The sequence below is a fragment of the Diachasma alloeum genome, unplaced genomic scaffold (assembly GCF_001412515.2).
Source record: "Diachasma alloeum isolate Michigan unplaced genomic scaffold, Dall2.0 Dall_scaffold_00364, whole genome shotgun sequence".
NCBI lineage: Eukaryota > Metazoa > Arthropoda > Insecta > Hymenoptera > Braconidae > Diachasma > Diachasma alloeum.
Genome location: NW_021680503.1, coordinates 37,168 through 55,774, shown reverse-complemented (window position 1 = coordinate 55,774; position 18,607 = coordinate 37,168). Strand labels below are relative to the sequence as shown.

General features: G+C 36.5%; 1 protein-coding gene and 1 non-coding gene across 5 annotated transcripts in view; one reads left to right on the top strand and one right to left on the bottom strand.

The window, feature by feature from the left end:
* LOC107041412 (synapse-associated protein of 47 kDa) overlaps positions 1 to 18,160 on the bottom strand; it is a 40,891-nt gene extending 22,731 nt beyond the window's left edge. For 3 of the 4 annotated variants that reach the window (XM_015261975.1, XM_015261978.1, XM_015261977.1), the window contains exons 1-4: positions 17,842 to 18,160; positions 10,724 to 10,951; positions 10,467 to 10,552; positions 2,100 to 2,221 (exon numbers count right to left, since the gene is read on the bottom strand). In XM_015261975.1, the coding sequence (XP_015117461.1) occupies positions 2,100 to 2,221; positions 10,467 to 10,552; positions 10,724 to 10,951; positions 17,842 to 17,975 (570 nt within the window). In that variant the 5' untranslated portion in view covers positions 17,976 to 18,160. The remainder of the gene's footprint in view (positions 1 to 2,099; positions 2,222 to 10,466; positions 10,553 to 10,723; positions 10,952 to 17,841) is intronic. The other variant, XM_015261976.1, reaches the window with a different exon arrangement.
* Positions 6,434 to 6,504, top strand: Trnag-gcc. The gene has a single exon. It is a non-coding gene; the product is annotated as a tRNA-Gly (tRNA).
* Positions 18,161 to 18,607: the final 447 nt, after the last annotated feature.

Here is an 18,607-nt window from a genome sequence, read left to right as displayed (position 1 = left end):
GTTATGTACGTTCACGAGACGAGTTCACCACTTGTTTCGAGTCTCGTGTATTTGTATTTGAAAAGATTCTCTTTTTTTTAAACTGCGTTCTATTTTTTCGACGTCTACCTTTCCTTCATTTGCAGGTTGGTATTGGGTGGAGAAGGATGAAGAGGCACTTGTGACTCTTGAAAATGTGTGAATATGGGAAAAATTGTCTGACTAAATATGCACTTTTCGTTTTCAAGGAGATGTAGTGAGATGTGTTGAAATTAGTGAGGGGAGGTTTTTTGGATGATTGATGATTTTGTAGTAGACGGAGGAATTTATACCCAGACTTTTCAAACAAGATGATTTAAAATGGCGTCTGAAATAAATAGACAATATATACGTTATGTACGTTCACGAGACGAGTCCACCACTTGGTTCGAGTCTCGTGTATTTGTATTTGAAAAGATTCTCTTTTTTTTAAACTGCGTTCTTTTTTTTTCGACGTTTACCTTTCCCTCATTTGCAGGTTGGTATTGGGTGGAGAGGGATGAGAAGGCACTCGTGACTCTTGGAAACGTGTGAATATGGGGGAAATAGTCTGACTAAACATGCACTTTTCACGTTTTCAGGGCGATGTAGTGAGATGTGTTGAAATGATTGAAGGGAGGTTTTTTGTACCGGATGATGGATGATTTAGTAGCAGACGGATTAATTTATACCGACAATTTTCAGGCAAATCCTGCCGGACTTTCTGCGATTCTTCGGGTTATATATATATTCACGAGACGAGTCCACCACTTCTTTCGGACCTCGTGTCCTTGTGCTTAAAAACATTCTCTTTTTTAAAACTACGCCCTTCTCCTTTTCGACGTCTACCTTTCCCCTATTTCCAGGTTGGTATTGGGTGGAGAGGGATGAGAAGAAGGCATTTGTGACTCTCGGAAACGTGTGAATATGGGGGAAATTGTAGTGAGATGTAGTGAGATATATTGAAATTATTTAGGGGAAGTATTTTGTACGGAATGATTGATGATTTAGTAGTGAATTGATGCATGACAGATTAATTTATGCCCAAAATTTTCACACAAGGAATAAGGATGCACTTGTGCTATCCAAATCTGCGAATACGGGAAAAATTGTCTGACTGAATATGCAATTATGATGTTTGCATAAAAATGTAGAGAGAAATAGTTGAAAGAAGATTTTACGTATTGAATCATTGATGATTTAGCAGTGAATTTATGCTCAAAATATTCACACAAGGCCTGACCTTCCGAAATTCTGCGGGTTATGTTCATTTACAAGACGAGTCCACCACTTGTTTCGAGTCTCGCGTACTTGCACTTACAACCATTCTTTATTTTTAACTATTCCCCTCTTCTCCTTTTCAACGTCTGCCTTTCCCCTATTTGCAGGTCGGTATTAGGTGGAGAGGGACATGGGTGGTGCACTTGTTATTCTAGGAAATGTGCAAATATGGAGGAAATTAAGTAAACATGGAATTTTCACTTTTCCAGGGAAATGCAGTAAGAAATATTGAAATACTTTAGGAAAGGTTTGTTGCACTGAATCATTGATGAATTAGTAGTGAATTTATACCGAAAATTTTCAAACAACACCATTTAAATTCCCGTCTCCACCAAATTGACGCTTTCCGTCTCACTTTCCAACTATTTCATATGCAAGTTTTGTCCCCACTGTAATTATTCAGTGGAAATATAATATTCTGGTATGACTAATTGCCGAATTAATTGAAAACGTTTGGGCAATTGATCACAACTGGTGTCCCGTAATTGCGATGTATTCCTCCCGCTATTTAACGTCATTAAATCAAAGAGACGTTATAAAATGAGAGGTTTCATCGTTGATTGTTTCAATGAGCGACTTTACATGTATAGTTCACTCGCTTCGTTAACAATGTACTCCACCTCGTGAGTAGGTGGTCTCCCTCTCCAAGGGGATAAAGAGGATCAAAGGCTTCTCATTATAAAATATCCGGAAATCAACGCCAACGATTTGCCAGAGGGTTTCGGTAATGTGAGTTGATTACAGGTCAAGTTGCAATGTTGTTCGTCAAAGTGTAAGGTTTTAAGTACAAGGACTGGTGAAATTGAGTTTAGATAACTTACGTTTTCCTCGACGGTCTTCTTGATCTTCACACTCGCCTCGACGACAGTTTTTCCGGCTTTGTTGACAGCACTGTATAGAAAGCCACCGAAGCTCTTAGCACCAGCCAATGCTTTCGTCGAAACTGTAAGAGAGGTAACAATGAGGAAAAATTAAATTTAAGAGCAATGCCGCAAACGTTGATATTAAATTTTGTGTGGACTTCTTATTGAAAGAAACAATAGAGCGAATGTCATAAAGTAAATTTCTTGAGCCAAATTTATCATCTCTTGAGGAGAAATACGAAGTCCGTGACGAAAACATGAACACTTTACGATAAAATGAGAATTTGTTAGGAAGAAAACCTGAAAATACGAAACCTTCGAGCTAATGAATCATTAATTTGGGACTTTTGCAGTGAATGTAGAGAGAATTCATGGAAGAGGAAGCCTTCAGGCATTCCTCAAATATGACGAAAGGAAGAAATAATTTCATCTCCTTATTTCAGACTTTCGTTATCGTTTGAAGAATATTATTTTACTTCGAAAAGAAGAGAAATGGATTTTCTAAAAATCTATTATAAAGTGATTCAATATAAAGCCAAGTTTATCATCTGTTGAAGATAAACACAAATTCTGTGACTTAAACATGAGCAATTCACGATAAAGTGAGAATTTCTTGGATCGAGGAATCATTTCTTTGTATCAGGAGTTGAAAAAAAGACTGCAAGTTCTGAAAATTCCGATCCAATGGATCATAAATCAGAGCTTTTTTTGTATTGGATGAATAAAGAATTCAGGCAAAAGGAAACCTCCAGACATTTCATAAAGATGACAAAAGGAAAAAGTAACTTCATCTCTTTATTTCAGACTTTCTTTATCGTTTGAAGAATATTATTTTATTTCGAAAAGAAAAGAGATGAATTTTCGAAAAATCTATCGTGAACTGATCGAATATATAGTCAACTTTATCATTTTTTCGGAACAAACGCGAATTCTGTAACTTGAACAGGTTCTTTGTGTTCAAAGATTAGAAAATGAGTAAAAATACCAAAAATTTCGATCCAGCGAATCATTACTCAGGTTTTTTTGTATCGACCACATAAAATTTCTGAAATATGACAAAGGAAAAGGAAGGAATAACATCATTTCCTTATTTCAGACTTCCCTTGCCCTTAGAAAAAAATATCATCTCATTTCGGAAAGAAAATAAATTGTTTTCCTAAAAATGAAGTGAATGATTTATGAATTAACGAATATACATGTCATTTTCTCATTTTAAGGAATCATTTTGGTGATTATATGTTTTTTCATTCAGTGTAGGCTGAGGGCTATAAAATCGGGGATGTGTTCACAGCCCTGGCTGTCTTCTCCCAGCTTTCTTTTGAGATTTTCTCAGCATGGGGTCGAGTCAGGATTATCCTTACTGACCTAGAATCACATGTTCTTTCACCAACTTTGGTATCGTCAGGAGCTTCTGGCTTTCTCCAATTTCGTAAATTTTGTCACAAAAATGGAGAAATGAATTTTACAAGAAATCCAGGTTTGATTTCTCATCACCAGGGTCGATTTATCGGTGCTGAATAGATTATGGTATTCTTGGTGAGCATTCTAGATGTAGATGAGTGAATTTCTATGTGGAAGGAAATCATCCTTCTGACCATAATTTTTTTCCTTCATTTTGTAAGTTTTACAATAAAATGAATGCTTTTATCAACTCAATTTATCACTACGGAGATGGTCAGCAAATTAATTACGAAATAAAGTTTAGTTTCAGAATAAATTATGTCATCAGAATAAATGATATCATCACGGAAAGATTCTTATTCTTTGATTTTCTTCAACTGCGCAATTCCCTACACCTATCTAAGTTTTCTCATCACATCAAAGAGTTCTTCGTCTCAAATCTATATAACTTGGCAAATTTTAGGGCTCAATATCCACCGAACATCTATTAACATTATTTCCAGTGAATTCAGAATATCAAAGTTTTATCACCTCGCAGTATTTTCCGTGCTCCATTCTCCCGGAACCATGTAACTGTCTCAGAAGAACTTTCCAAGGGCCACAAAGGACTCCCTGTGTGTCCGATAGTTCGTAATAACATGCTTGCCAGGACTATGGATAACTGGAGAAGGTAGACGCGAGAAATAAGACTACGAAATTCCCAAAACCTGGTTAATTTAGTTGTCTGAAATTCTACGCCATCGATGAACCCCAACAGTTTGCGACGCAGCAAGCGAACTCTTTTGATCAATAACAAGAGTCCTGTGTTTTCGGGCCAAGGATGTGACAAAACTGTTTATCTTGAAGGGAAAGTTTGGCTGGAGATGCTGGCGCCTTCGTCAGATGAACAATTAACAAGATGCAATTGCCTCATGGAAATTTTTAGGGAGAAGATAAACAGGATGAGGAAATCCCTGAAGATCCGGAGCAATTAGATAATTTTCTTCATAAAACCATTCTATTTTAATGAGAGTGAAGACGTGTTGCTTTTTGAAAAGAATTATTTCTTTTTTATCACCGGCTACTTTATCTCTGCTGGAAACTTCTTCTTCTCACATCTTCAAAGCCAAATAATATATTTTCAGTGATAAAATCTCACTCCCCTTCTAGTTAATGCGATATACTTTGAAGATTAGATAGAAGGCAGATTGGACACTTTTCTCTTCCCTCCCGCCCCAGAAACTATAACCGCCCCACTATGTTAACCACTATGATAACCAGGCGGATTAACGTGAAAGAAAAGCTGAAGATTCTGATGAGATAATTTGCTTCATAAAACAGATTTATCTTCATAAAAGTGAGAACGTATTGCTTCTTGAAAACAATAATAATTTATATTTCTTTATGACTAACTATTGTATCTCTTTGCTGCCAACTTCTTCTTTTCACATCTTCAAAGCCAAAAAATACTTTTTCAACGATAAAATCTTGCTCTTCACCCTCAAATGAATCAATGCTATCCACCTTTGAAGATTAAAAAGAAGCCAAAGCAGGATCGAACACTTCTTTCTTCCCTCCTGCCCTCAATAACTATAGCCACCCCACCATGTTTCCCTGATTTTCCAACCCCGAGTGACAGCATAGCAGTGTAGGTGTTTGGTATTGATCGTGGATGGACCATCCCCCCCTCCCCACACGACACTGAAAGACTAGCTCGTCGACTGAATTCGTTTCAATAGCGGACTCTCATGAGAGTCTCCTCGATTCCTTCCCCAAGGCTAAGAGTATTGAGAGGGCGATTGGGACAACCGATATCCGCTGGTGATATCAGCCATCTGAGTCAGGAGGTTGTATCAACAAAATCATGGCTGATCACCTGGGGAATTTTGGAGAATAGAGAGAGAGAAAATCGTAAAATAGAGAGGAAATTACGTGTGAAATATTTGTCTAGCCTCTTTTCCTTCTTCTTCCTGGCTCGAACTGTCAGAATCCGGTGGCATTTGGGGCAAGCCACTAGAGCAAGAGTATCGATTCTTTCTTTTTTACCCCAGCACTTTGGAGATTTACGAGGATTTTCTACCGAACATCGTAACCCCGTTTTTTAACATTCATTTTTAATTATTTTTTATAGGAAGGAGAGAACATGTGTATAACATGGTTAAACATTTCTGGGTGAAAGTTTCTATGGGAGATTATTAGATTTTCAAGTGGTGAGACATTTTTGATGGACCTGGGAAGAATGGATTTTCCATTTAGAATTGTTTGGGGAGTAGGAAGTATTTTGGCCCCGATGATGTTTGTTGCAAATTGAGGACCAAACAGCTACACGGAGAGAAATATTCAATAAAAATTATATGTATCTTTTCGGTAATTCCGGAGCGCAATGTGGTTATAGGAAATTTTACGAAACTGTCACGTAATTTTTACCTAAAATCACGGAATTTGTGAAAAATAACGATACCGTCACTTAAATTTTCTGAGGCGATTCCGTAATCGGTGAGCGAACTGTAAGTTCCGTAGTTTTTACTGAACAATTCTCTCCATGAACATTTTCGGTACGAAAAATTGGGATGAATAGTTCAACAAAATTGTTATTGTTTGTCGTTTCAGCTATTAAAAACTGAAATACAAGAAACGAATTTTTTAATAGAATCGCAATTACATTTCGAAAGTATTTGAATTCGATTTACGGGAGAAAAATTCATGAAATTTCTAATATCACTGAAAATTCTAGAATACATTTGCCGAAATTTTCTCGATTTTTATGAGATGATTGAACTTAAATTTAGTTTCCATTGATTTTCTGAATAAACTATTACCAAATTTTTTACATCAGATTAGATTTTTCGGATAATCCATCACTGCCAGAGGATGTAAGTGTGGTTGATCTGATATAATTCCATCCATAAGGAGCATCGATGGTTAAGGGGTATAATTCTCGCCTGCCACGCGGGAGTCCCGGGTTCGATTCCCGGTCGATGCAATCTTTTTTTTTTTTTTAATTAAAATTTCATCTAGAAAATCTCGTGACATTTAAACAGAATCCCTTTAGAGAATAAACAAAACGTCGCGATTTGAGAAAAAAATTACCATTGCTTCTCATTTTGCAAGCTCGCGTGAAAGCATAACCTATTCAGGGAAAAAAAAATTTTTTTTTGAAAATTATCAAAGTGATGAGACTCGTAACCCATTGAATTGTAACAAGTATAATAATGCAACAAACATTGGTGTTTATTGCATTATTATATTATTATTCCACTGCTACTAATACACTGATAGAACGGATTAGTTATTGTTACCGAATGGATTTTGGTTGGAGGTTAGGGTCTATTCGGTCCCACCAAATGTTCATTCGTTAATAGTTAACGAATGTATATTTGAGGAGCCTTGTTTGACTTGACTTTCGCCATTCAAGGGAACCATTCGTTAACTATTAAAGAATATTCATTTGGTCATATTCAACTCTACCATTCGTTAATGGTTAACGAATCTCGTTTGGAATAAATGAATCATTCTGTCAGTGTATAATAGTTGTGTTAGTGCACTGAACGTCTCATCAAATCTCCTGCTGTCTTAAATATAATATTTACAACCCATATAAAGTTCTGGGAACACTTCGTAAAGTGTCGCCGCAGTGATCCTAAATTTGCACAGGTCCAAGTCGTGAACCCTGGGTAATACTAAGTGCTGACAGGGCTCGACATAAATGCCTTACTATGCGCTCTTGTATTCAAGTTTAAATACCTTAATAATTTAATTTTTTGGGCGGGTGCTGAACGGGAAGACCCGTACATCTACACTGTTAGAAAATTACTCGTGAAATTTCAAGTGAAAAAGCTTGAAATTTTGAGCAACGCCAAAGTTACATGAAATTTCTGTATATTTCTTCATTGACGAGTCAGTTAATTTTTTGAATATTCAAGTAATTCTCGATTTTCAGGTCCATACGGGCCTGAAAAACCTTGAAAATTTTGAAAATTCAGGCAACAACTTTTCTGACCTCTCAATCTATTGAAAATTGAATTGTATATGATGTTCAATTTTCACAATGAGTCTGAAAATGAAAATTTAAACTTTCATTGAAAAATCAATGATTGTTTAACACGAAAAATCCAATTTTCTGGAATTTTCAAGATGAATGAGAAATTTAATAAATACTTTCATTTGAAATTAAATTGAACCTCACATCGAAAATTCAGATGACGCTTTGACTGAAATTTCAAGAAATTTCTAACAGTGTACGTGAGCAGCCATAATATTATATGAGTTGTCTCAAAGAGGTTCACATACATTATCGGTGACTTCAGCACATTGTGTTCCGACAATATATTAATTTTGAAGTGATAGTCCCAATAGTTCAGAAAAAAATGGTCGTAAAGTACACAAATACCTAAACAATAGAATTTGTATTGTACAATTCAATTTGTATTGATTCTGCAGATTTTTAATTGAAATTGATATGAATGGGAATACGCTAACTTATCCTGTATCTGTCATTATTTATTGGAGGTGAATAAACATATCTGCAAAATATTAAATTATAACAACTTCTACCTGTACCAGAAAAGTAACATGTTGCTTCAAACAACAAAAACTCCGCCTGAGCCTGATTCAAACAATCTTTTGCATAAACTCCCTATCGTCTATTTATCAACTGTCAAAGAGAATATTCCTCTTGCTCTAAGCGACATAAATCCCCAAGCACTCCTCCTCCCTATCCAACAAATACTCCAAAATCCCATGAAAATTTGACTCCTCTGTCCAGTAGCACTTCACCTCCCCAACCCCTCGAATTGCGAGAATACAAAGAGAATTCGTTCGTGGAAATAAAACGAAATACCTAGGGAGTCCTCCGAGAAATCCCAGAATAACGTAACACAAGAATAAAACAATTTTTATAGACTCGGTGACGCTGCATGATAGCAGAATGAAGAGTAATGGTTTCACCAGCAGTATCTCACCAAATTCCTGGGAAATCTCTCCATTACATTCATCCATAATTTCAAGCATTACCCAAGCAAATCCTCATGTTTATGTTACGAAACTCCGACGAGTTTTCCTCATAAATTCCGTTGCATGCTAGTTCACGTGAACAATGATGAATCTCGGTGTGAATGTAGATCGTATGCTTCGATTGACACATTAAGGGAATAATGGAGAGTTGAGGTCAATAATCCAGATGACCACAGAGTTTATAGTTGAGAGAAGCCACACGTTCATAATAGTGATTATTGATATATTAGACACTCACACAAGCATGTGGATTCTCATCCTGTTGGTGAACTGTTCCTATACCAGCAATTTATAGTAATTGTGAGATCAATATGCCAACGTACCCAGATCAGAAACTCCCTCCCTTATTATCGAATAGCTTATTGTAGTGTTCACTTGCGGCTCCGCTGATTAACCGCAATAATTCCTCTCACCAAACATCACAAATTCGAAATTCATGGGTTGGTCCGCTCTAAACGATCGTTTATCCACTTAAATCCATAACTTTGATATCGTTAAAAATACAAGTGCCGCAATAAATTGAGGTCTCTTCGAACAGCTTCGTAAAGGAACATAGGAATGTAGATCCTATGCTTCGATTGACCCATTGAGGGAATAATGAAGAGTTGAGGTCAATAATCCAGTCGATCACAGAGTTTATGGTTGAGAGAACCCACATGTTCATAACAGTGAATATGAATGTATTTAACACCTACATAACATGTGAATTCTCATCTTGTTGGTGAACTGTTCCTATACCAGCAATTTATAGTAATTGTAAGATCAATATGCCAGCGCATCCAGATCAGAAACTCCCTCCCTTATTATCGAATAGCTTATTGTAGTGTTCACTTGCGGCTCCGCTGATTAACCGCCAGAGTTTATGGTTGAGAGAACCCACATATTCATAACAGTGAATATGAATGTATTGAACACCTACATAACATATGAATTCTCATCTTGTTGGTGAACTGTTCCTATACCAGCAATTTATAGTAATTGTAAGATCAATATGCCAGCGTATCCAGATCAGAAACTCCCTCCCTTATTATCGAATAGCTTATTGTAGTGTTCACTTGCGGCTCCGCTGATTAACCGCAATAATTCCTCTCACAAAACATCACAAATTCGAAATTCATGGGTTGGTCCTCTCTAAACGATCGTTTATCCACTTAAATCCATAACTTTGATATCGTTAAAAATACAAGTGCCGCAGTAAATTGAAGTCTCTCGAGCAGCTTCGAAAAGGGAGGTAAGAGACAGCATATCGAATTTGAGAGGAGGAATCGAATCACGTAGGAAGCTGCACGTGAGATTGCACATCCATGTTGTTCACGTACGCCGGGAAAAAGTAATAATAAAAGTCGCTCAAGTGTTAACCCCAGAGCTCTTCATTCTAAAGAAAACATCTTTTTCTTTATTAGAGATTGCGTCAAAAATTGAATTAGCTGTTTCTGAAATTGATCGTTGGACTTAAGTTCATCGGAATAATCTAATGTTCGTAGTCCCGAACATGTCTGATATTCTACGGTTAATAATACTTTTTGAAGTGAGACTAGAATTTGAATATAGAGAAAGCATCTTCTATTTCGCTAACGATTACGTGAAAAATCGAATTACCTATTCCACAAATTCATAATTGGACTCAGGCTCATCAAAATAATCTAATGTTCTTCCCACATTTTCTTATTGCGTCTGATATTATACGCCTGATAATGCTCTTTCAATTGAATTCTCCTATGACATTCCCTAGATTTTCAGTTCTATTCATCGAATTACCATTGACACGACGGTATAATTACTTCAAAATCCAGTGAAATCTCTCAAATATGCTGAGTTCGCAATAAAACGTATGCATGGATGAATATCTCCGCCCCCCAGTGAATTCACCAACAAAGGCCACAAAGCCAAGATAATAGAATATGATAGCCACAAATAACTCTAGCAACTCACCAGCCCCAAACGCTTGCTGTCCGTCTTTGTCCTCCGTTGGTGTACCCTCGAGACTAGCTGGACCGCTGTCAGCACCGCCAGTCGCACTGTTATATTCGAAATGGAGAAAGGAAAGAAAAAAAAACATGAGTACAAACGGGAATACCACAGCCAATGGAATGAGAATATTCAATGACGAATATGCGAGACTAGGATTGTTCAAACTTGTGGTAGCATTTCTGACCACCAGCGGTGTAGTTTTTACAGAATCCACATACCCTGCAACCCACCTGCTTGCGTCATCGTCTTTTACGTTATCAGGCGATGAGCCCTGTACGCTTTCCCGCGATGTTTGACTCTCGTTTGCCTCAGCCGGTGTTTGTCCAACTTCACCACCCTCTTCAGCACCAGTACGGCCACTTAGACCGGGTATTCCACCACTAAGCCAACCGGTCATTTGGGATTTAACACCGGCGAGCATCTCCAATTTACTGCCCTTTGTTGGGCTGAAAATAAATTAATCGTTATGTATTTCATTTCCATTGAAGTTGATGATAATTCTAGCATGCTTATAATCTAGATATATTGAAGGTGAAGATTTGCTCGGGTTTCTGCCTAGGCTACGATTTTTGCAGGAAAAAATATTTCCGAAAGGAAGAACAGAAAGGAGCTTCTAGTTTTCAGTAAAATGTCGGAATTCCAGAAATGATTAGAAATTAGATGAAATAGTTATAGTTTAATTCAGCAGCGAAGTGGTAAAACGGTTTAAGGCGACATCTCCCAGTGGAGTTTTTAAGGAATATTTCCGAATCTAAGGGAGATAGCGAAATTCTCGTAATTACATTTGTTGTAGCCCTCAGTCGGCTCTACAAAAAGGTCATAATAAAAATTTCGCTGTCTCCCTTAGATTCCGAGATATTCATTGAAAACAGGTCAATAGTCAAAATTGACTTATACCGTTTTACCATTTCGCTACTGAATTGCTGTTGAACTGAACCCGATTTTTGATCTTTTTAACCCTCTTCCGTCAAAGTCGGAATGCGTTACTGTTTCGGGATGGAGTGGGGACGGCCAGCCCTTACGCAAGCGCCTAGAGTGGGGGAAACACTTCCCACGGAAGAGGGGTAATAAATCGTGATTCTTAATTTGAAGACTTGTTCTGTTCTGGAATTAATCTGTTCAACTTTTAATTAGTTTTTAAAATACAATCAATGTTGAAACATTTTTCACTTCAAATAAGTAAATTTTAAAGATTTTGCTTCTGAAATTGAGTGACCAATTTGATAAAATCAGTAATTTGTCCTGAAAACTAGAAACTTTTCTTCTCTGAATATTATTCTTCTCTTTATTTATTATTATTTTGAGAATAACATTCACAATTCGAAAATGTTTTCTCCACTGCATTGATAAAGAAAGCATGTGTTATGAGAATAAATAAAACAGTGACTGTCTAATGAATTCTCAGGTGACTCATAATTGCATGATGTATATGCACTAAGAAACTTTATATTTCTCAATTCGTGTGGTGATAAAATTATTCTCCAAGCATGGCAAGTGCCAGCTAGAAATAAATTGTAATCATGTAATCAATCCTAGAATAACAAAATAAAATAGCTCAATGAGAGAGAGGATTAAAAAATGCTCCATAAATATTCGTATTACCTGAGATGTCAGTAGGTGATAAAAAAAAATAAGTCACGTGTGAGTGTTATTTCTTTCTATTCCCCCTGTCACGCTACACATTTCTGCATACGGAATACCATTGGCAGCTCGGCAATTTACAGAATGGAATATGTAGTATAACCAGTGTGGATAGTTTTATCGCGTACGTATAAAGGGCCTCATGCATACTGCATTACAAATAGGGAGGGCTTCTTGGTGGAATCGCCTGAGCCCTGGAATACGTTATTCCGGGTAAAGGGATTTTTTCTACTTTTGTACAAATCCATTTTCCATCAGGATTTATGCCAATATCCGGGAAAATTTCACTCCCTTCTGGGGAGGTTTTTTTTTCTCTCACCCAGGAGGTGTAATTTCTGAATATTATTACGATAAGTGGAGAGTGAAATAGAGCTTTTCACGCTGAGAGAAAAAATGAGCTCTGGTGAAAAACTATATGTTCCACCTGAGAATATTTGATGGAGTGGAACAGATTTACTTGAGGGAAATTAACCAGCTTGATAGAAGGAAATTTAATATCTTTCAGAAAAAGTGAATTTTCGTGGTGATTATCAGAAATATTCATAAAATAATTGGAAGTTTAAACCGTAGAAAGAATACATTGATGAGAGAAGAATCTTTTTTCCCCAAAAATTGGCCCCTCGAAATTATTTAGGTTTGTCAATAACAGTTTTCGACAAGAAATATATCTTTAAGGATATCCAAGTACTTTGACTATTTTTTTTTCCAGTGAAATGGTTTTCTACTTTCATTTGAGCCCCAGTTGACCTTACGTTTCCAAACAATTTACAATGATTTTATTATTTAAACTTTACAGGCCTGAATTTGAATCTCGATATTTAATTGTTAGAACCCATTTTAAAAATGTGAAAAAGTTAGAAAATTTAGTTCTGTAGGAAGATTGACGAAATAATTAAAAAATTGCAATTTTTGGGAATTACGAGCAAAAATATAAGATTTCCGAAAATTTAAACAATCCGAATTATCCATTTATAAACGACGAATGTTTAAAAAAATAATAATTCTGTGCAAAATGTAACTTGAATGATACTGAATATTCATGAATATTGATGATTAAAAAATGCTGAATCTATAGTGCAGTCTGCACCAAACTGTAAAATATATTTTGACTATTCTATTTTTTTTTCTACAGTGTGAAATGCTTTTCTACATTTGTAGTCAAACATCAAAGCTTTCATTTGAGCCCCATTTGACCCTAAATTTCCGGACATTTTACAATGATTTTATTATTTAAACTTCACAGGTCTGATTTGCGTCTCGATATTTAATCGTTTTACCGTATTTTAAAAATCTAAAGAAAATTAGAAAGTTTATTTTTGTACGAAAATATCGATATTTTGTAGGAAGATATAATTGCAGGCCTGAATTTGAATCTCGATATTTAACCGTTAGAACCCATTTTAAAAATCGGAAAAAAATTCATTTCTGTAGGAAGATTGACGAAATAATTGAAAAATTGCAATTTTTTAAAATTACGAGCAAAAAAATTAGCTTCCCGAGAGTTTAAACAATTTACATTATTCATTTATAAACGACGAATGTTGAAAAAAATAATAATTCTGTGCAAAATGTACTTTGAATGACGCTTGAATTGACAAATTTGATGATTAAAAAATGCTGAATTTATAGTGTGGTCTGTACCAAACTGTAAAAGACACTTGGATATCTTTAAATAATATATCATACCGGCTGTATTGCACGTACAACCGAGTTGAGGCTGTCAACGCACTGCTGACGATCGTCTGCAGCATTTCCAGTCCCTCACGCTATTTAATAGCCCAACGATATACCCGGTCTCCTAAAATCCCATCACCACTTCACAACTTTGAGATTTAGCTCTCCCGGAGAGTCATCTCACTTGAATTAATCTCGTATTCTATTTCAAGAGAACTTTTTCCCCTCTTTAATGGAAAATAATTTTCCGCTGATGGCGACACCGAGTTATACCACTGGTCCATCAAACTAAAGTTATATTCAACCCCACTATTTTCGATTTTGACTTTTTAATGCAGCCGCTGACTACAAAGTTATTCCAGAATAAATTTACCCAACCGACGAGGCATACGCGAACCCCAGGGGCTTCAATCCCCATCTTCATTCCCTCACAGTATTAAAGTTGCTGCTCGACCTGCCCTGATGAGAAGATATTTCAGTACTATCACTCGTAATTAGTGGTTTGTTAGAAAAAACAGAGGAATCTTGGGAGCATAAGTACTTTTTGCGGAATGAAATGTCGACTCTAAAGTTGATTACATGGAGAAATTACGCGTTTTCACCCTGGGGAAATACCAGTGGCGACTGTTGAAAATTTCTGTCTGAATCTCCCGATGAGAATTCCTCAAAATGCAAAGAGAGTTTAAATTTTTAGGCTTTCGTTGTTAATCACACTTTTGCAAATTCTTCTGGGGATTTCAAGTGAAAAAAAAATATTTTCAATAATTGCAAATATGTTCAACTCTTCACATATTTTTTTAATTATAAAGGAAAACTTTCATGAGAAATCTTCAATTTCATGAAAGGTTCAACTGTAAATTGACTCCAAGATGACAATAATGGAATTTTATAAGTAATTATTACTCAAATTTGAAGAATTTTCTAACGGTGTAGACTAACATTTTTCGTGGAATATAGAATTGTGCAAGACGATGTCATGAAATGACTGATAAGGTAGGGAAGTTGATAGAAAAGGCGATATTGAGGCAATAGAAAATTCTTCGACGATTCCATAACCTAACACGACATTTTGATGCATAAAATTGACTATTGACAGCTTCGACAACTTATATTTGTCATTTTTCCATAAAACTACAGACCTCTACTAGGATATTCTTAACCAGTGTGCATTTTTTCCTCTAAATCCACATGATTTCACTCCAATAGAAAAAATGACGAGACGACTTAACTTTTTTTGAAAAGTGCAAAAATGCGAAAAGTGAGTTATTTTTGTATTTGAATGAATGAAACTCTAGTTTTCGTTGACTAGAATATTATAAATAAGAAAAATAATTAGAATGATTGAAACGTTTTCTAATAAAAAAAAATATTGCTCTTGATGCACAAAATGAACAAATCCCTCTTCACAATCACTTTCAAAAGAGCATCTCTCCAATCGAATGAATAAAGTTCCATTTTACTGACTGGATTTGTCTAAATAACAGGTGCAGTGGAGATAATTATAGACAAATGAGAGGTACCTCAGTAATTAAAGGGCCAGAGCCTTAATTAATCTTCTTCTAACAAAAAATTCTAGTTAACTTCCTGAAATTTTCCAAATAACCGGAGCAATCAGGATGATTATAGCCGATGAGGAGTGCATGGCTAATTAGAGACCAGTGTTCATTAGAAAATTCTGCTGAAAACGTCAAACAGTGAAATAGATATCTTCATTTGAATTGGTGAAATTCTAGTTGTCGAGAGCCAGGATTTTTTTAATAAACAGAAAAATTAGGATAATTTTACATGAATGAGAAACTCATTTACTCGAAGTTGAATATTTTCTTAATTAAAAAATATGACTAAATATGAGACTTTAATCGAATGAATAAAATAACAGCAAACTACAGGAAATTTTCTGAATAACAGGGACAATTAGGATAATTATAGTCTGATGAAGAGTGTATAGTTAACTAGAGACCATTCTTCATTAGAAATTCATTTTGAAAACGCCCCAAAAAAGTGCAATAGATATCTTAATTTCAATTGATAAAATTCTAGTTGTCGAGAATGCCAGAATTTTTTTAATAAAAAGAAGAATCAGAATAATTCTGAACGAATGAGGAACTCATTTGCTCGAATTTGAAGAATAATATTTTTCCTAAAAAAAAAAATTAATAAATATGACACTTTGATCGAATGAACAAAATTTCAGGAATTTTCCTGAAATTTTCTAAATAACAGTAACAGTCAGGATAATTATGGCTTGATGTGAGGTGCATGGTTAAGCAGAGACCAGTTTCAACAATGGAAAATGAGTAATCGGACTTACTCGGGTGCAACGGCTCGTGCCATTGGTGGCAAGAAGCCGGCACTATTCGCCTCCCCTCAAGATCGATATAATGAGATATACCAATGCACATGACAATGTTAATGATGCACTCATCACCGTTTAATCGTTACTCTTCAATTCCCCATCTCCAAGGAATTCCACCAAAAAAATTGAAGCCAAAAAAAAATTGCAGTGAGTGCCTCAAAAATACTTGGCCACCCTTAGAATCCCCCAAATCGAAAGAGAGAGCATGATGAATTGATCCTCGATCCTCCATTCTGCCCAAATCTCCAAGGAATTCCACCAAAAAATTGAAGCCAAGAAAAATTACAGCCTGATAATTAATGCAGGGGATTGTTAAGGGTTCAAGAGCCAAAAAATCATCTTTATAAATTTTTTTCAAATACAAATGACTGTATATGACTCAAAAATCATTGGCCACCCTAGAATTGCAGCTTGAGAATCAATCCAGGGGGTTTTTAAGGGTACAAGAGTCAAAAAATCATCTTTACAAATTTTTTAAAAATACAAATGACTGTAAATGACTCAAAAATTATTGGGCATCCCTAGGGTTGCAGCCTGAGAATCAATCCAGGGGATTTTTAAGAGCTTAAGAGTCACAAAATCATCTTTACAAATTTTTAAAAAATACAAATGACTGTACATGACTCAAGAATCGTTGGACATCCCTAGAATCGCAGCCTGAGAGTCAATCCAGGGAATTTTTAAGAGCTCAAGCGTCACAAAATCATCTTTATAAATTAAAAAAAAATACAAATGACTGTAAATGACTTAAAAAACGTTAGACACCCCTAGAATTGCAGCCTGAGAATCAATCTAGGGGTTTTTAAGGATTCAAGAGTCGAAAAATCATCTTTACAGATTTTTAAAAAATACAAATGACGGTATAAATGCCTTAGAAATATTTGGCCACCCCTAGAATTCCCAAAATCAATTCTTCCGCTGTAAAAAATCGACCTGTCACAACCCCCTAATTCCCCCACCAAAAAATTTACCCCAAACCTCTGTGATGCCTCTGTCTCTGACATCAATAGTCATCACCAACAAAAGCCCCTGAATCGAAAGAGAGAGCATGATAAATCGATTCCTCGAGCATTGTTAACCCCCTCCCACTCCCTGAAGAAGCTTTTTACGTAATACCACAGGGCTGTCGGCGTCTAGGGGTGATTTCTCGGAGATTCTAGTTCTACTTCCCTCAACTTTTATTTTTCTGTTTGTCAGGGGGATAAAGCTCCATTCTTCCTTTAAAACCCTGCGACAATGAAGTTGAGGGCAAATAAAAAAGGATTATTGCTCTGTAAAAATCCCACAATTAGAAAAACCCTGGAAAATTCTCTCAATTTCCCAGTAAAAGGAGAGAATAAATTGTCAGATGTAAATAATCTCTGTTTAACACCCCCTGGGGAATCTTGAAAAAGAAAAATGAATAAATGAGTGGAATTATCCCTCCGCGGCAGATTTTTTCCCCTCGAATACCGATTTTTTTCCCTCGAATGCCAATTTTTTTTGCATTCAGTAATCGATACGCAAATAACGGGATGATACGTGGACACATGGTTTCATCGTGTATTTATTGCTGTCGCAGGTGGAAATTGACGTCCGTCGAGTGATCTAGGCTGACGAGAGCCCTTCGACTGTCCATCGATTTTTATTGACGGGCAATTAATGGATGATGAGTGATGGATTTACCTGTTGTCTTTTTTCTCCAGGTCCAGCTCAGTCTCCGCCGACGGTGATGCAATTTTTTCCTCTGTCAATTCGCCCCCCTCCTCGCCCTTCTTTCCCATCCAATTGGACACTTGATTCGTTAAGCCGGAGAACATTTTTAACGATTTGGAAATGCCCCGGAGTTATTTGATTTATTGTTTTTTTTTTTCAACGGGTTTGACACGGGGAGACACTGGAGGTGGAGATGAAGGATTTTTGACACTTGGAGGTACTGAGGAATTCGCGTTAACCTACCGAGATAGAGATTAGAAACATTGACGATGTGCTCTCGACACTCCAGGCTCACGTACTACGTACACATTGGGCCTTTGATTTTTCTACGTAGGCGTGCGCCGGTGGACGGCGCAATCAGTCGATGAGGGCAGCAGCGACGCGGCGGAAGGTTTTGGTACTAGCGCTGACCGATTAGTGATGGGTGGGGGGTGCGGGGATTGTAGAGAGTCGAGGGAGAGGCAGAGTGCGGATTTTGTGGACTGGAGAGAGATGGGGCGGTTTGTCAGGGTTTTATGGGCGAATTGCAGAAAAATGGGTGAGTGAATTTTTTTGGAAGTGAGTGGATTGAGGGGATGAATGATTGGGTTAGGGGATTAAGAATTTTTTGGAGGATTTTGAGAGGTTTGGAGAGGTGAGGAGCAGAGCTGAAGATTGAGGACGTAAGGCGCTGTGCTGGATTCTTTGTTTTGAGGAATTTTTTGGGGGGAATTGGGTGAGTGGATTTTTTTTGTTT